The following is a 19,021-nucleotide window of genomic DNA, read 5'->3' as shown; positions in this document are numbered from 1 at the left end:
GGAGCGTTTGACCTTGTCTCCACCTTAAACCCTGCTTAAGCCTTATAAACACCCACTTAGTTAGATTACCCATACAAATTATATGTTAATCATATCTTAAAGTATGAGTATCCTAGGTAATTATATATACGGCGTAATACTATACCTATTATTATTATCGGGCCTTAAAACCTTAAATTTAAAGCCTTTTCAGGCCGTAAAACGCCGGTTTTAAATTAATATTTAAATTAATAAGCCGGTTATTTAGATAACATATAATCACCTTTAAGGTTAATATATAATCGCTTAACGTTTTAATTATTTAATATTTAACTTAAACGTTTAAAACATATAATTATAATAATATAATTGATATTAATTAAAAAAAAATTTAATTATTAATTAAATAATATAAATTAAATATAAATGTAATACTTAGTTATAAAGTTATTTAAATATATATATCGTAAGATATTATATAATAATTAATTATATAATATTTTATTATAAAATAACTTATTATATAACACCTTTAAGTGATTATATGCAAGCTTTTAAGGTAGTTTTAAAGATAATCACGTGCGCCTGCTTGCTTAATTAACTTATTTACTTAAATAACTTTACAATTAAATATTTCCTTAATTTAAAACCGGTATTAATCGATTTATAATTTAATACGCTTTTAATTAAGAGTGTTGCTATCCGTACTCCTATTTTTTGCTATTGGGGCTTTATTCGTACTTCTATACATCCCATACATCCCTTAAACCTTAAATCCAGGCCTAATCTAGCGCCCCTAGCGCCCCCAGCTGCCCACATCAATTGAATCCAAATAGCTCTCTGAAACATATAGCCACAACCGTGCAACCAAATTCAATTGAAAGCGCATTCAATTACCGATTGATTGATATAGGTCTCAAATTGAGGCGATACTCGGTCGCAAAGTTATTCAAGAAAGTAGGTGGCAGCCAGGAAAGCACGTGACAGCCCTTAGGGCCACACTAAGGGCCCTTAGCGCCCTTAGAGCCCTTAGAGCCCTTAGACCCAAACCTTATTCAACAGTTTCAACCTTGAATAACTTTCCAACCACATGTCACACCAGGATGCAACCGGATTCAATTGAAAGAGAATTCAATTACCGATTGATTGATACCAGCTGCAGTTTGAGGCGATACGTGGTCGAAGAGTTATGTTGGTATTTGTCTCGACAGCAGTCACGTGACACTCCTTAGCGTGGCCCGAGCGGCTCTAGGGCTCCTAGGCGGCTCTAAGGGCCCTTAGCGTGGCACCAAGAGCTCTTAGTGTAGCTTTAAGGTTAGTCACGTGCCGCCCGGCTTACCACCTACTTTCTTGAATAACTTTGCAACCACGTATTGCCTCAATTCGAAGCCTATATCAATCGATTCAGAATTGAATGCGCTTTCAATTGAATTTGGTTGCATGTTTGTGGCTATATGTTTCAGAGAGTTATTCGGATTCAATTGATGTGGGCAGCTGGGGGCGCTAGGGGCGCTAGATTAGGCCCGGATTTAAAGTTTTAGGGGATGTATAGGAGTGCGAATAAGGCCCTGATAGCAAAAAATAGGAGTACGGATAGCAACACTCTTAATTAATACCGGTTACACCTTTATAGTTATATATTTAAAAAATTTATTTAAAATAAAAAAATTAATTTAAAAGGTTTAATAAACATAATACAATATATTTAGAGTTTTGCTATCCGCACCCTTAAAAATTGCTATCGGAGGCTTATTCGCACCCTAGTACATCTGGAACTAGCGTTCGAATGCCGTTGGTCCGAGCGCCTCAGCTAGCTTCCGTCAAAAGATCCAACATAACTTCCAATTCAAGACTTTAATTGAAGTGCATCTTGTATCGTTCGAGTCAGCTCAATTAGACGGTCCAAATGATATATGTTTCAGATTGATGCGATCGGTGGTTACGAAGTTATTTGAATTCAAAGATCAAGAAGCACCTTGAAAATGGTGCAGGTTGAAGTGGTCCGTGCATCACGTAGTGCCGGCTAGCGCTACACTAGCGGCAAAGCGTCTATTTCACTCTTTTCTGAATAACTTTACAATTACTCGTCGCGTCAATTTGAAACATATATCGTTTGGAAGCTCTAATCGAGACGGTTCTAATGGTGCTAGATGCACTTGAATCCGATTATTCAGTTGGAAATTATTGGAAATTGTGTTGGATCTTTTGATTGAAGCTAGCTGGAGAGCTCGGACCAACGGCGCTTGAACGCTAATTTCTTATGTACTAGGGTGCGGATAAGCCTCCGATAGCAATTTTTAAGGGTGCGGATAGCAAAACTCTATATTTAACCATTCATAATTTATATTTTAAGATATAATCGCTATACAATTTGTTTAGATAATATAACTAAGTGGGCTTTTACAAGGTTTAAGATGGAGACAAGGTTAAACGCTCCGATCTAGAAGGTCATTCCACCTGGGCCGTAACATTTGGGCAAACTATTGAACGAGGAACCATTTCTCATTTACCACATTAGATACCTACCTCGGTTCAGTAGTTAGCGGCTAGCGAGACATTGAAGAAATCGAGGCTTACAGGTCAGGTATGCTGGTAAAATATGTACCTAGGTATGTATGTCGATGTAAGTAGCTAGATGTAAGCAGTCATTGGCTTCCTCGCTTAGACCCGCCGAATACTACACACAGCAAAGTGACCCGACTGGTCAGCTCTGAAATATTTACCTACCCCTTTCCCATCCCCCACGCGCGCTTAGTCGGTATAGTTATCCTATCACCTAGCTCCTATATGTATGTACTAGGTACATAAAAGACACGTTAGTTACTGCACGGTATGTAGCCTACGTGTATGAATCGTAGTGTATTATCATGAACATAATATGAATCTTTATTCCCAAACGGGCCATAGCGGATTAGCAATTAAACATAAGCCTTTCCGGAAGACCTAAGCGGCGCGCCGCCGTTTGCCCTTAGCGGCGATAACTCCGTTCACGATATCTTGGGCTAAGCTGTACACAGGTAGCTTGGCCCGAAGTTAAGCTCTTAAAATAGTAGGGACCTTAGGCAGATACAGGTTAGGTGCTGTAGCATTCCTGTTGCGGGAAGCTCGCTTAAGCCTACCTAGTAGTATAACCTAGGTTAGGTACCTATTCATAAAGGAGACTGGTGCCGCGGATTGTGGTTGAAATTTTGATGCTTGTTCACGCAAGCATTAAGCATTCAAGCTAAACTAGCCGGTTAATTTTTTTTTTCCCCTTCTTGTTCTTCTCTTTACGGGACCCGGGTTCTTGCGAAATCCCAACTTGGCGGCACACGTATAGACTAGGGGAGATTGCGGCGGGCGCGAGCGAGCGCCTGGCTTTTTTTTTCTGGGGTTCGAACATATCCCTCCTTGCTAGTTATTACCAAAGGGGAAAGCTGACGAAGCAAACCATACCGTTTTCTGCCCAGGGGAAAAAAGAAGCTAAACAAGTGCTTGCTGTCTCGGCCGATGGAAGAAGAAAAAAAAAAGCTTTTGCCTAGTGAGAGGGAGAAAATGAAATAATAAGCAAAGTGAAAAGAATTGGCTGCTGCATGTATGTCGGTAGTTAGCGACGGGGACTCCGGTGGAACGAGGAAGACACGGGACATATCTTTCTACCTACCTACATACATTTGATTTCCAGCTTCAGCGCGGCGGAGATGCTGTCTTTTCGGACAGCCACATATCAGTAATCAAAGTAGGTGAATAGGCAGGTAATTACCTAAGATGCCGTTGATGCCAGTACAGTAGGTTAGGCACCTGGGCAAGGTATGAGCATTGTCAGCTTCAGCCGGGATAAGGCACGCCCCCTCTGGTTCGGAGATACTCCCGTCTCTTTGGTGGGTTGATACCTAATTACCTTACCTACTTACCTATGGATGCATACGGCGGCGCCCCCCACATGCTGCGGGCAGATGAAATGAGAGTAAGAATAAGCTTTTAAAAAAAGAAAGAAAAGAAGAAACCAAAAAAAACCCGGACGAGATCGATCCAAGATGGCGCTCGTCATTTCTTGCATCGTGGGTAGCACAAAGCCATAAGCCATAGATGGGATTGATGACGATGATAGCATCGGTTAAGCTACCCCTTGGGACGATACAAGTACCTAGGTAGTCAGCCCAGCTTACATACCTACCTATCACCTATCATCTATCATCTAGGTTAGGTATGTATGTGCCATACCTGTCTCCCTAGTACCTAGCAAGAGAACGGTAGTCTCGGCCGGCGGGGGGGCGTTTTGTTTCCCCAAGGACCACGTTCCTGGGTCCCCCAAGAAAAGGACAATCGGCGCGTCTGGACCGCTTGCTCAGACATCTATTATTGTAGGCTGGTAGGTAGGTACCCAGACATATGACGGGACGGGACGCCTTATTACCTAGAAGGGCTCCCTAGCTCTAGAAATTCGACCATCGCCTGTCTGGTAATAGACATGTAGTTATACCTAGGTTAGGTATGTAAGTACGAATGTGTAGGGGAAAACTGAGTAGGTACTATATAATGCAGCCCTGACTAGGTACGCAAGTACTATCACCACGGCGCCATCGATGTCTTTTCTGTACTTCTGATTCGGCCGCGAAAAAAGCCCTTATGCCGTCTTTCATCTATCTAATTCTTTCATTCATGGTAAGCACCTAGGGTACCTAGATATGTAGAGTGGATATTAGTTTATTCCATGGTTGCTTACAACCCATTCCTATATAACAACGACGAGCAGTTTAAACTTTTAATGACTGGCTAAATATGGAAAAGAACAGCGTATATACGTACATACATTACAACGTCTGCATGTTTTAATAATTACCTATATGACCTCGGCGAGCCGGGGTTGTTGAGCCCGAAGGCTCTGCTTATGTCGGGGGGAGTATATTGTCGTTTTGTTATTCTTAGCAGCCTTCCCTTTGTGTTGGTAGCAACGCTCTCTAGATACATAGGTTTAGATAGGTTGGGTACGTGTGCCAGACATCCACGGAGAGAGGGAGGGAGGGAGGGAGGGTGGTGGAGGAGGAGGAAGGAGGAGGATCATGAGTCGCGCAGCTCGTGACTCGCGATGTGGTAACAATTTCGTGCGAACGACGAACGATAGGGGGTTTGATATCACAATATCTCTGCGCTTGTACATCCCTCTCAACACCCTCGAGTAATTCCTATTATAATAGGTAAGCGATGAGGGGCTATTACAAATGACCTGTAGCTTCGTGACGAACTTGGCCCCAGTTGGTGATTGACAGCTTTGTATGTAGATACTACCGACATCAAGATATCCATTACTATAATTATGATGATAATATCTAGTATCCAGGTAGATATCTGCTTGTATTGATATTCATGTCTGTGCTGATTTGACGGAATTTCCCCGCAGTCCGCGTAACAAGGCCGTCCTTCAATACCTATTATGTATTTGCTTATATGTAACTACATACATACATAATACATGTACGACGTATATGTATGTATGCATGTATGTATGCAGCATTGCACAATATTCTGTACGATACGACCATGCCTGCTCTGGGGTATAAGAGGTTTTTGCTGCTGGCAGATGTGTTATAGAGACCTACTATAAAAATGGTAGAGTGCCTAACCATGTACTACATATGCAGGTAAGAAATAAGAGATAAAATAAGAGATATAAATACCTTGGTATATATGAAAGAATCAAGATAATGATAGTTAATAATAATAAAATAATAAAAAGGGGCGGGGGAGTTGAGAGTCAAATAGCGGGATACAAGAAGAGACACTTAGCCTATAAAGGGAAGTAGTACAAAAATACAAAGAAACATTGAGCTTTTCTCCAACCAAAGAGTCTAGTTAATAAAAGATAGGATGAGATGACAGGGGTCCACACCAACTCCATCAATGAATGACTTTCCAGGTTGCAGGAGGATGACCCTATGCCGTCACGCTTTTGCTTGGGTGCTTTTGGGTGCTTGGGGATGGATTTCCCGTAGTAGTAGGGTAGGAGAGGAGAGGAGAGGAGACGGGGCGGGAGCAGAGGGGGACCAGAGCAGAGCTAAGCTAGAGCGAGTGAGAGAAAAGAGAGGATGGAAGATCAAAAGATAGGGAAGATCAAGAGAAGAGCTGATCTGATCTGATGTCAAGTTGCGTTACCTTAAGCAAATGTCTCCAGTGTCTTTCATTCTCCCTATCCACACCATTCAACCAACAAACGTCCCCCGAGCTGCCGTCTTGTCCTGTCATGCTGTCTCTCGTCTACATGTGGTAGCAGGTAGTTAGGTAGGTATGTAGTAGATTTATGTGGTAGTTTTATGTGGTATGTGCGCCTTTACATACATACTACATACCTACATACATCCATCTACCTTGTCGTATTCTTGTCTATCCTATCCACACTACCTAAATCCACCCTTCTCCGTTCCAGGATTTCTCCCAGAACGCCCCAATATTTATCTACCTATGTAATCTACCTTATGTATGTATGTAGGTAGGTTATTGGACTTGAGAAGCATTCTCACCTTTTTATTATTCTTATTATTGTTATTATTAACAACATTATTCTTATTACATGCTGCAACCTCGCAAAGCTAGCTTTAACCAGCCAAATCAACCCCAGTAAAAAATAAAATCAAAAAAGAAGATAAGAAGAAGAAAAAAAAAAGAGAGAAGAAGAGGTGCTTGACCCGAGTTCCGCTCATCCACACACACACACACACACACACACACACCTCTAACTAACCAACCCTGTCCTGTCCTATCCATTCAATTTCATTTTCAAGTATTTCCCAGTTCGGCTCAGCTCGTCATGGTTTTTTTGTATTCAAACTATTACTCCTAGGTACCGAGTCCAGGAAATCGCTCCCGCCAATTGAGTAACACAACCTAAATCACACGGCGGACACCGCCCTCAGTTACTATTTTGCTTGCTCTACATCACACGGGGGGGCAACCATTAAACTACGCTATCTACTTATGTAGTATACAGATCATACAAGATCAATAACCTACCTACACATACATACCTAGTTTTTTTTTTTTTTTTTTTGCCCGTCTCGCTTCCTTGTCCTTGGCATTGTCCATCTATTTCGTCGGAGTCTGAACGCCCGCATAAAAGAAAGATTAAAAAGAGAAGAAGAATTAGAAGAAGAAGAAGAAGAAGAAGAAGAAGCTCCATTGCAAAATACCAAAAACTCGTCACTGCCATCGCGTTGGATTGCGTCTACTAGGGAGCACAGATACAAAAAAAACGGACAGCGCATAGACGTCGAATCCTCGAGCGACTCGACGCATACCCAGAACGGAAATATAATATATATATATATATATACATATAAACCATCTCGAAACTACGAACACGATACTATACTATACTATACGATACTACACGATACCATATACGACTACGTAATACGTGAAATAAAAGCAAAGTCAACCGTTGCTCGAGATCTAGTGCCAACTTAAGCCGTCTTCATCCACGCTTTTCCCACCTCCCTCACCTTCTCCTCGTCGTGCCACCGTCCCAAGCGTCCAAGAGCATTTTTGTCTCAATTCATCCGTCATCCCAACAACCACCTATTTTTTTTACGCGCGCGTGCCGATAAATACCTTACTTTACCTCTGAGCCAAGGCTAGCGAGGCGATCCTTTAGGCTCCAGGCCAATCGCCTATCATGCCGGAAGGCGACATGGCTTCCATGGCGCAGGGCGCCGGCAACAACTCGAGCGACTTTGTGAGTTTTGAACACGATGGACCCCATAACCCAGATACCGAATTGCCGCGCATTGTCGCATATGCAATCCGCTAACATCACATACCATAGGTTCGCAAGTTATACAAGTACATTATATCCTTCTTTGAACTGCCGGGCTGTCGTGCATCTTGGTAGCTCTTTTAATTCAATTATGCTAACCAGCTTTTCTTTTTTCCTAGGATGCTGGAAGATCCAGCCTACAGTGAGGTGGTGAGGTGGGGCAACGAAGGCGACAGCTTCGTCGTTCTCGAGGTAATTTTTGCGAGCTTGTGCTTCCCTCTCGTAGCTTCATAGACATTGACCTCGGCTTGCAGAATGAGAAATTCACCAAGACGATACTGCCCAAGCATTTCAAGCATAGCAACTTTGCAAGCTTCGTTCGACAACTCAATAAATACGACTTCCACAAAGTCAGGCATAATGAGGAGAATGGGCAATCGCCATATGGTGCATCTGTAAATATTATCCAGGTGATAACACAATAGACAGATCATGGGGAAGCTGACCAGACAGCAGGCCTGGGAGTTCAAGCACCCCGAGTTTCGAGCCGACAGGAAAGACAACTTGGACAATATTCGACGAAAAGCGCCAGCACCTCGAAAGGCTCAGGCCCCCGAGGAACAGTTTGGGGTCTCTAACCAACAGGTCATTGTCCTCAGTGAGACACTAGCCGCAACGCAGCAACAGGTTCAGCAACTTCAAGAATCGTATCACGAAATTATAAACGCGAACAAAATTTTCGTAGATGAAATACTCCACCTCCAGAAACTAGTTCGCGCGCAAAACCAGGTGCACAACGAGCTAATCAACCATTTGAATAAAGTTGAGCAGGAAAGGAGAGAAACCCGAAACTCGAATAATTCGTCTTCTTCGTATGCTTCCAACACAGGTCTTTTATCGGACGGCTCTGAGTCGCCTCTCGAACTACGCCGTGCCCGTGATATTCTTAACGGCCTTCAGGTAGACCACGTCGCGGATCGAGATTTGAATCGAATGTCAGTCCAATTACACCAAGCAGGTGGTTCCCCCGAGTCCGCTGGATCTTCCGGAATGATGGGACCGCCTGGCGTAGGCGGCGGCGGCGTCAACCCCTTCTTGCATGACCCTCTTAATGATATGCGGCACCTTGTGTATCCGGTCGGCCAGACGATAGGCATCGACCCTTTTGCTGCTGAGCATATTAACAATCTTCCATACAACAGACCTATGCAGGATAATGCAATGGGCCCGGGCCAAGAGTTTAATCAACCACCGATGCATTCCCAGACCCCACCAGGAGGTGCACCACAAAGCGGTTCAGCGTGGGGATCGAAGAAACCCGTTGTGCTTCTAGTAGAAGATGATAGGACATGTGCTCGAATCGGCTCAAAATTCCTTGCACAGTATGATTGTGGTGTAGAGGTTGCAGTGCGTAACCGTAATATTCGATTCCTGTGTGAAGTGTGAATATATGGCTAACATTCTGAAATAGCGCGATGGTCTAGAAGCTGTGAATAAAGTCAACGCCAAGCATCACTACTATGATCTGATTTTCATGGATATTATCATGCCCCAGCTTGATGGCGTCTCGGCAACGGCTATGATCCGCGAGGTGCAGCCGAATACGCCTATCATTGCCATGACGTCTAATATCAATCAGCAGGATCTTGAGATGTATTTCCATTGGGGTAAGTAGAGGCCTTTCACCCCTCATCTCTGCTGTGAGTGCTAACATCAAGTTAAGGCATGCGAGATGTTCTGGCCAAACCTTTCACCAAAGAAGGAATGATTGGAAAATTAAGGAAACACCTCGTCAACCTCCTGCGAAATCCTCCCCCAGAGAGCATGATGGAATCGATGTATCCGAATGGAGCTCCTGGCCAGCCACCAACACCAGGTCCGTACTCGAATCAAGGAATGGGGATGGCCCCGCTCTCGGCAGCGTCGTCGGGACCCGTTACCAAATTTGATACCACTCCAATACAATCGCCGGCCACGAGCGCTTCATGGCACTCTCCTAGCCAAATGCCGCACGCCTCGCCGACATTGGCTCAAGATCAAGGGTATCTCGGCGCAGGTAGCGGCTCCCAAATGGTACTGACCCCGGGCGGAACGCAAAAACCGCAGTATGCGAATACGATGATACCACAAATGAATATTCCCCCCTCGCAAAGGATGTCCGAGAATATGCAACGCTCAGAAGGGCCACCCGAGAAGCGACAGCGATTATACACAACACAGGGTAGTTATAATCAATGACCTCATCCTCAACCGATTCCGATCTCGACCCATACCTAGATTCCAACCTGTATGTATATATTGTCAGCATGTTTGGTCATTCGGTTCCGTCCGTCGTTGCCACTCGGAAATCGATACTTGGCGAGGTAGGATACCGTGGTACCACTAATATCGGTACTTTTGCATATACCATGCGTGGAAAGCATCATCGTTGAAGTGGCTTGCCGTATTGAATCTGTATAGCGCAGGAAGAGCAAAGTAGAGCTCTGATAGATCATGGAATACCCATTGAATGTTTTCTGGAGCTGCAGCTTCATATGTATCAATACAAAGGAGCCCGGGGAGTATTCCCCAAAGGGGACGCCGGATTCTTGAGCTTAGATTGGGTACATGGGCGTTCCCATGTGGTTTGGATAGCATGTGCCCATGACTATTTCTGTATGAAAGATATTTGTGATGTTCATTACCATATCGAATGTGTGTGTGACTCAGGATTAAAGCATAACGTGGTAGCCCTCTTATCCTAAGATGATATCCGTTTGTCATGGGGACGAGCAGACATAGATGAGAGGTATCTTTTTGAATGGTCCTATCGAACAGAGGAAGGCAATGTAAAAGCCATATATATAGTGTACCTTAGCAGTTATGTGCTAACATCGGTTCGGTCGGCGTTCTGTTGGAAGGTTGGAAAGTTGGAAAGTGAGAAGTTGATTATGTTCAGGCTACAGTATGATTGAAGCCGTAAGAACGAAACAAGAAAAAGACAGTGCTCAATGCTGACATAACAAACTACATTGAACAAGCAAACATCAGTAACCTTTAATGCATTAACTAAATCCGGGAATTGTCTTTTCGCTCTCATGGGTGCGGGCTAACCACGTATAATCGATGTCGTCTTTAATTATAGGCAGTTGTTAAAGTGTATGTAGTAGCCACAAATGAGACCGAGGTTAAACAGCTTCAAGTTTTTAGTTAAAGGTTGAAGGGAAGAAGTTAAAGTTGAATTTGGTACCTAATACAGATTTAGTAAGTTCAAGTTTTAGTTCTTGAAGTTTCAAAAAAGAAATACTGAAGGAAGGTATGAATGAATGCAAGGAGGAAACAGGAAAGAGTAAAGAATAAAAAAAAGGAATGAGCAAAAGACCGATGAGCAAACAAGATTCCCGGAAGAGTTTAATTTACATTCAAGGAATAATCAACATTAAACTTCATTGAAACATGAAAAATCAAATCATCCTGGACTCTTTAATCGGTCAGACTTAAGGTTATTATTATGTACCTAGAATCCTAGATGGATTGTATTCTAGAACGCACCACACGCACCACGCCCACCACACGGACTAACCATACAAAAACCGCAACCTTTATTCATCTCCATCAACTAACTACCTAGCAGCCCAGTCAGTAACGTGTAAATGCTACAAAAAAGAGACAAAAACGATGAGATGGGCCGACTGAGCCGCAAAGATGATGTAGCGAGAGACGCACAAGCTCAGCCTAGAATCTGATCGAACCCACCTCTATAACCACCCGTCGTTAAGCGGCAATGAATCCATCCAACGATAGCAGGAATAGAAGGGATCTGTCTCCATCATCCCAACGGCTGGTGACATGATCTGCTGATCTAGACAACCCAATTCCAGGGAACCAGAACGCCCCATGTAAGTACACATGTATTGTGATGTATTGTACTAATGAATTCAAATGTTCCCAGTGCTATACATAACGTATATTAAGATTCTGATGTTCTATTTGGGCTCTAGGCTTCGGGAAGGATGGGGAATCCCCGAAAATGTGAAAACTCGGTGCAGATCTATAAAATCAGCAAACTTCCCCTAACTACCCCTGGATTCCTTTTGACGTACACTTGGACTTCTTCTTCTATATACTCCTTGTCTCCCTACACGTTCGGTATTATGTATTGTAATGCTGTCTGATAGTCGGTCTGTCGCAGGATGAAGTACTTTCCACCTCAATCAATATCATCTTGATTATGTCGAACTACTGCAAGTAAGTAGGTAGCCGAGACGGGCCATGACCAACTCGATTACAATGAATTACAATGAGCTTTACGAGCATTAAAGGAAGCAATACATACACTAATAGATAGGTACCTACCTCGTATTGCATCTTATTGCCGTCCAAAGTTATTAGGGCTAGGCAGAAGGACTCGAACATGAAACCAATACGACGGTTTGTGAATCAAGATCAAGATGAAAGACAATCCCACGTATAGCAACACACAGGTACGTACATAACTACCTACATGTAGGCAAGCTGCAAGCCTGGTAAGGTGACGGTCAGGCTGTTTCGTTTCTGCAGCTGGGGGTTTGTTGATGAAGTTCATGTTCGATTTATTCTAGAACCCCGAGAGTAGTCTAGACTGCAGTCTGTTCCACGGCAGTCATTCGACGTCAGCCCACCCTTGCCGCCCCTGCGTCGGCTGGTCTAGACCATTCTGGTACTAGGCACTCCTAGGAGGACCCATGCTGAACCACATGCATGAAGTGCTTAAGTAGGTATGTACATGTAGGTGATAGTACATAGTGTAGTAATGGATGACTTGAACGTAAAATAATATCCTAAAAGTACCTAACCTATGATATAATATTTGAAAAATCCCGACTAGCTGTTGTTCTCGTATCTATAGATATATGGCTGTCATTGCTATGTAGGCTATCTGAATCTATATTATGATAATACACTATACGTATATGTCTGTTCAATGCTTAAGTACTTGAAGTTAGTTATTCTGAATTGAAGACAAAACATTAAAGTCTTGCAGCACGTGCACAGGGGCCCAGGGGGGACAATTAAAGTTATTAAAGTATATGTACTCTGTTATAAGGATATCACAAAGACATCAATATTACATTACCAAGTAGAATACTCTTATATCAGGTATATACTTTTATCCATACTGCCCCTCCATGAACTTTATCGTTTTTTTGACTCATAGCTTTTAGCTGTAAAAAGTGTCCCCTCCAAAGTTCATATGTTGATCTGCGCATTTACTCATTCACATATCTACATGCGATACATCACGTCGCATCATTATGTCTCAAAATAAATCTGCCCGAGGCGGTCCCGCCGCTAAAGGCAAGAAATCTGCCAAGCCAGGAGGTGACGATAAACGGGAAGATGTTCTTCAAGCAGTGGTATGTATTGTCTATATGCCAAGTCTTAAGCATTTCGCATCTCGCATATCACGTCGCGGGGCACTGCGCGATAGCTTCAAGTATAACATGAGGGTGGATGGCTAATTTGATACTTGCTAATTTCGTCTCATAGCTTATAGCCGACTCTTTTCAAACGAGGTTCCAGCCCTTTTCACTAGAGAAGCCAAGAGTAGGTTCAGTTCAAGTTTCCTTTCCTTCATGGCATTGGCCATTGATCCTAACTCATATTCTAGTGTCTACTCCCCCTTGCGAATACACCTCTTATCGAGTACACCCTCGAATTCCTCGCAATGAATGGCGTGCAGGAACTCTTCATATATTGTGGTGCCCATCACGATCAGATCGAGAGATATATCCATGACTCTCGATGGTCTCCTACTGCTCGATCCTGTCCCTTTTCGAATATTGACTTCATACGTGTCGCCGATGCCCGCTCTATAGGTGACTTTCTTCGAGATTTGGACAAGCGCAATATCATTGGCGGAGATTTCATTTTGGTACATGGTGACCTCATTGCCAATCTCTCTCTCGACAAAGCTCTGGAAGCACACAGGGCTCGTAGAGAAGCAAATCGAGACTCTTGCATGACTATAGTGCTACGAGAAGCTGGCGAAGGGGAACATAACACCAAAGTCAAGGGATTGACACCCGCCTTCATCATTGACCCGAATGCGAAGAGATGCTTGCATTATGAGGAGATACATCCATTACAATCAGATCACTACGTCACTCTTGACCCGACTATACTTGAGAACCGTGAAGCCGAGGCACGGACAGACCTAATCGATGCCGAGATTGACATTTGCACACCGGACGTGCTCGCTTTGTGGTCCGAAAGCTTTGATTACGAACTCCCTCGCGCAAACTTCCTGCACGGCGTTTTGAAAGATTGGGAACTAAATGGGAAGATGGTACACACGGAAATAGTCAACGAGGGATACAGCGCACGCGCTAGAAATCTTCAGATGTACGATGCCATCAGTCGAGACGTATTGAGGGGCTGGACTTATCCCTTCACCCCTGACTGCAATCTCTTACCGGGGCACACATACACACTACAAGGCGATAACGTCCACCAAGAGGACGATGTGGAAATATCATCTGGAAGTGAAGTATTCGACGTGATAATCGGCAAAGATACCCATATCGGGCCCCAGAGCACGATACAAAACAGCATCATTGGCCGAAATTGTAAAATTGGCAGCAACGTGCGGATTACTGACAGTTATATTTGGGATGCCACTACAATTCATGACGGTGCTGTGATAGAGCATGCAATTATTGCAGAAAGGGGAGTTGTAGGAAAAGAAGCTGTTGTTCACGAGGGCGCTCTGGTCTCATTTGGGGTTCACCTGGGCGAGAAAGTGGATGTCAAAGCTGCTACAATGCTCTCCCTTCTCTCATATAACGGACAGCGCATATCATCACAGCCCAAAGCCGTCGGTAGCGAAGGCAAAGGGGCTGTGTTTGAAGACCCAGAAGATGATGAAGCAGATCCTGAAGACCCTGCTAATTTACAGAAGTCGCTTGTATATTCCCTCGAAGACCTTGACCTCTCTGACTCATCTGTCTCGACCATTGGAGATGATGAGTATATGTCAGATGATTCGGGTCCGGTATCAGGGACAACTAGTCAGATGAACTCGAGATCACGTCTTTCTTCCTTTGCCTCGGACGATTCAGGCGCCCCCAATTACTCTTCATTCCACTCTGATGCGGTACATGGATTATTGGACGTTCTCCGCGAAATATCGGGAAACTTTGACTCTGAAAAGCTGGAGTTCATGTCACTACGACTCGCTAATAATGCATCCGACACGGCAATGCGCAAGGCCGTCGCAACAGCCTTTGTTCGTCGCGCTGTTGAGCTCATGAATGCCGAAACCGGGGCTTTGGAGCCAACTAAAGCGGCTAAACAGGTCCTTACCTCGCAGGCAGGAGCCACGAATTTCGTGACAGAGGTGGGCGTTGGCGATCATTCTGTTTCAGAGCAGGTTGAATTCGCGCTAGCGGTACAGAAAGCATGCGTGAATAGCTCAAAGTTGATTGAAGTGGTGAGAGCTGGAAACCTTCTTGCTGCTATGCTGCAGCAGATGTATGACCTTGATATTCTCGAAGAAGAGGGCATTCTGGGTTGGTGGGAGGATGACAGGAGCAAAGAGGATGGTTTGATGTCAGGGGTACGGGAGAAGTGCAATGCTCTCGTTGAATGGCTCGAGAACGCCGACGAGGAAAGTGAGGAAGAGGATGATGACGATGACGATGAATGATTTTGTAGTTTTCTATATCATTCATCCATCTGTACTCTGTTAGGTACTAAGTAGGTGTCTAGTTACAACTTGAACTAGAGCTATCTACGAAGAAGGCTTTGAGTAGTAAACAAAGGCCTAAAAATAGAAATCCAAAGTTAATCAAACTAGTTGGTAGTTCAAAAATATTACTGCTTTGTAGAAATTGACGGGAGTTGATAAAGAGGTTCAATATTTTCACATGTAACTATTAACTTTGAATGGATTGTTCCCCTTTAGACTAATAGTAATAGTCAGGGGTAGCTTAAAAAACGGGCTAAAATGTACAGCATTAGGTAACGGTTTACACGAAATATTGTAGGATATGCAAGTAACGCGAAGCTTAGACGCGCCACAACGCGACTTGATTAACTTTCAATTAAACTATTTTGTAATCCACTGCCCCTCTACAACCATCATCTGCATTAATTTTATACCAGCTGTCAGTTGATAATAGATCAATTCTTGTAGCATGCCCCATTCTGTGTCTCCAAAGGCCGATAGCCACAACGATACCAACAACGCCGCTGAAGCAATTATGGCAGATGCTCCCATCCCGAACGATAACAGTCAGCAGAATGCGGACAACGATGTCGCAATGACAGAAGCCAATGCCGCTGATGTCCCCGCCACTGATGGGGAAGAGAAGAAGGAAGTGAAATTGGAGGACTTGTTCGCAGATGCTGCAGATGCTGAATCCGACGAAGAGTTTCCTAGTTCACGACCAGTGAAAGATTATTTCTCGAGTTCCCCCGAGGCTCCAGATCTACCCAGGTAAGCTTGTAGACAAATAACCTGGATATAGGAACCGGTTTTGACTCGAGTTTTTAGTGAAGCACCGGCGCCAGCAGCCTCGTCGAATCCCGAACTTTTACGCATATTTTACCAGCGCTTCTTTCCCTGGCGCTACCTCTTCCAGTGGCTCAACCATAGCCCAGTTACTACAAACACCAATGATTTCGTCCACCGCGAATTTGCCTTCACGCTGCAGTTTGAGGCGCAGGCAAAAGAAGTCTACCAACGTTACCAATCATACACTGGTGCCGACACGTAAGATACATGAACCACGCCCTTCTGTCTTACCAGTTAGGCAATAAGTAACTTACCATAAATCATTCCAGACTCCGCAAAGATGTTGTCCGGTTACTGCCCACCCGTTTCGAAATCGGCCCCGTGTACAGCACAAATCCTCGGGAGCGCAAGATGCTGCGGAACACAAGCGCGTTCAAGCCGCTAGCGAAGGAACTGTGCTTCGATATCGATTTGACTGACTACGATGATATTCGGACATGCTGCGACAAGGCCAATATCTGCAATCTCTGCTGGCAATTCATGACGATGGCGATTAAAGTCTTGGATGTGGCACTACGTGAAGATTTCGGCTTTAAGCATATTCTGTGGGTGTATTCTGGTCGAAGAGGAGCCCACGCTTGGGTATGTGATAAAAAGGCGCGCTCGATGGATGATCAAAAGCGTAGGGCTATTGCAGGATACCTTGAAGTCATTCGCGGTGGCGCACAGAGTGGGAAGAAAGTTAATCTGTGGAGGCCGTTACATCCTCATTTAAGGTACGTCTCTCTAACTCATATTCCTCTACCCTCTATCTAACTTCCCCCTACGACGAGCCAAATGACCACTAACACACTCTATAAAGCCGAAGCCTAGAAATCCTAGCGCCACATTTCCAAACAGACGTTCTCGAAGCGCAAGACCCTTGGTCTTCATCTGAGCGTGCTGAACATCTGCTCTCGCTTCTACCAAACAAGGCACTCAACGATAGCTTACGCAAGAAATGGGACTCGTCGCCAGGTCGCTCGAGTACCTCCAAGTGGGCTGATATCGACTCGCTGGCTAAGTCCGGTGCCAGTAAAAACCTGGATACCAAAGCGTTGCTCGAAGCTAAGCAGGATGTCGTCCTCGAGTACACATATCCACGCCTCGATATTGAGGTTAGCAAGAAACTGAATCATTTGCTGAAGTCGCCGTTCGTTGTGCATCCCGGTACGGGAAGGGTGTGTGTGCCTATTGACACGAGGAAGTTGGAGGATTTTGATCCCCTGAGCGTGCCCACAGTGCAGGGCCTGGCGGACGAGATTGACTCATTTTCCAATATTAAGAACGAGGATCATGAAGGAGGTGTCGCCGGAGAGGAGAAAGGGAAGAATCTGCAGGACTGGGAGAAGACGAGCCTGAAGCCATACGTCGATTACTTCCGTAACTTCGTGGTGGCTCTTATGAGGGATGAAAAGGAACCCAAGGTTAAGCGCGAAAGGGAAGAGGGAGAGAGTATGGAGTTTTGAGCCAGGCTCAAATGCCCACTACCCCTTTCCCCTTTTCCGTTTTCAAAAGCTTATGAGTGTGAATTCCTTGGCCTCGCTTTTTTTTATGGCCGGTTGGGCCTGCAATAATGAGTCTATATCATGGCAATGGGCATGGGCATGGGCAGGGAGTTTTTGGTAGGCTTGTTAGGAGTTTATAAAGCCGAGACGAATTCACAATAGCAAAGATTTTTATATATTTTTTGCCAGTGCACCTTTTCTATTCGTATCTCATGCGTCGGATTGTTGACTGAGAAGCTTCTCCTTGACCAGAGCTACTATGTCCTCACCACTGCTACTCTGCGTATCCTTCGCCCGCCGGAAGCAGGCGCTGGCGACGGCTATGGTCTTGTCCCGGCTCTTCATCCCGTGGGTGATTTGCAGGTCTGATTTTGCGATGTCTAGGATCTGGAGGGGTGGGTGTTAATTATGTACTTGCTGCCCCTTTTATTCTTTCAAGTATTAAATAAGTGTCTTAGAGAGACATGCTATATGCACGTGTATACCTTTGTAGTATACACGTATAGGTTCGCGGTAGGTACCCGTTCACTTACTTCGCTTAGTATCTCAATCACGGCTTTATTGGCTTTCCCATCTTGCGGTGGTGCGGACACGCACAGCTCGACGGACTCGTCCGTTACAGCGGCGACGCCTTCGCGTACCTTGCTAGCGCCGGGTCGGATGTGGCAGCGCAGTTGCAGGATTTCCGGTGAGGAGGCTTTGGACTTTTGGATAAGGGTTATGGCGTTACGGGTGGCCATGTTCTCGATAAGTTCAATTACTGTGATTGTAGGTACCTTATATTGCACATATGCATGTGTCCTATGTACATTGCAGGTGTCCTACATGTACGCTAGCACTTTAGTCTTGAACGTGCGATTTAAGGGTAGTATGAGATATGACGTAACTATCAACTGCGATAAGAAAATGATAAGTTACAGACAGGCCTTAGGCACCTATGTAACATTGTACTATTGTAACTTAACTTTTAAGTACATATGTAATTACACTGTGACGGACCCACAACAACATTAGCTACAAGCAATCACGAATCCTTTCTTGGTTTGCAAGCAGGTGCGCTAGAGGGAAGAGACATCTACATGTATCATCCATGATAGAAGGCGCGACAGCTTCAATTATATACAATCTAAATTCTTCCCTCCCACCTTCTCCATTCTCGCTTCTTCTTCCATTTCTTCATCATCCATTACTTAACGATCTATTCTGCCCTCGAATCCATACTCTAAACCAATATGCAATCGGCATCATAAGTGTATGTTCCCGTGGCGCAAACTTATCGTTCCCGCTCGT

At 44.4% G+C, this 19,021-nt stretch overlaps 5 protein-coding genes across 5 annotated transcripts; 3 read left to right on the top strand and 2 right to left on the bottom strand.

The window, feature by feature from the left end:
* Positions 1–3,096: 3,096 nt before the first annotated feature.
* GGS25DRAFT_511139 (uncharacterized protein) lies at positions 3,097–4,023 on the bottom strand. The gene is made up of 3 exons (XM_049262703.1): positions 3,873–4,023; positions 3,631–3,759; positions 3,097–3,202 (listed from the first exon to the last, which is right to left on the bottom strand). Exons 1-2 carry the CDS (start codon positions 4,016–4,018, stop codon positions 3,693–3,695), a joined length of 213 nt encoding a protein of 70 aa, XP_049112456.1. The 5' UTR covers positions 4,019–4,023; the 3' UTR covers positions 3,097–3,202; positions 3,631–3,692.
* A 3,604-nt stretch (positions 4,024–7,627) lies between these two features.
* GGS25DRAFT_526425 (HSF-type DNA-binding-domain-containing protein) lies at positions 7,628–9,946 on the top strand (the record flags this gene model as incomplete). Its single annotated transcript, XM_049264982.1, has 7 exons — positions 7,628–7,687; positions 7,778–7,794; positions 7,888–7,960; positions 8,023–8,163; positions 8,225–9,115; positions 9,180–9,375; positions 9,432–9,946. 7 exons carry the CDS (start codon positions 7,628–7,630, stop codon positions 9,944–9,946), a joined length of 1,893 nt encoding a protein of 630 aa, XP_049112455.1.
* A 2,826-nt stretch (positions 9,947–12,772) lies between these two features.
* Positions 12,773–15,539, top strand: GGS25DRAFT_511117 (nucleotide-diphospho-sugar transferase; the record flags this gene model as incomplete). The annotated part of the gene is made up of 3 exons (XM_049262702.1): positions 12,773–13,083; positions 13,217–13,273; positions 13,338–15,539. Coding segments are annotated over exons 1-3 (2,192 nt in total), but the record flags the coding sequence as incomplete, so codon positions are not given.
* A 325-nt stretch (positions 15,540–15,864) lies between these two features.
* GGS25DRAFT_526423 (prim-pol domain-containing protein) lies at positions 15,865–17,692 on the top strand (the record flags this gene model as incomplete). The annotated part of the gene is made up of 4 exons (XM_049264981.1): positions 15,865–16,166; positions 16,224–16,442; positions 16,514–16,960; positions 17,047–17,692. The coding sequence occupies 4 exons, from the start codon at positions 15,865–15,867 to the stop codon at positions 17,690–17,692; spliced, it is 1,614 nt and encodes a 537-aa protein (XP_049112453.1).
* GGS25DRAFT_90977 (uncharacterized protein) lies at positions 17,690–18,540 on the bottom strand. The gene is made up of 2 exons (XM_049266133.1): positions 18,265–18,540; positions 17,690–18,118 (listed from the first exon to the last, which is right to left on the bottom strand). The coding sequence occupies exons 1-2, from the start codon at positions 18,469–18,471 to the stop codon at positions 17,942–17,944; spliced, it is 384 nt and encodes a 127-aa protein (XP_049112452.1). The 5' UTR covers positions 18,472–18,540; the 3' UTR covers positions 17,690–17,941.
* Positions 18,541–19,021: the final 481 nt, after the last annotated feature.

Source organism: Hypoxylon fragiforme (genome assembly GCF_022984875.1).
Source record: "Hypoxylon fragiforme strain CBS 206.31 chromosome Unknown GGS25scaffold_10, whole genome shotgun sequence".
NCBI classification, from domain to species: Eukaryota; Fungi; Ascomycota; class Sordariomycetes; order Xylariales; family Hypoxylaceae; genus Hypoxylon; species Hypoxylon fragiforme.
This window is presented reverse-complemented; position numbering and strand designations above follow the sequence as displayed.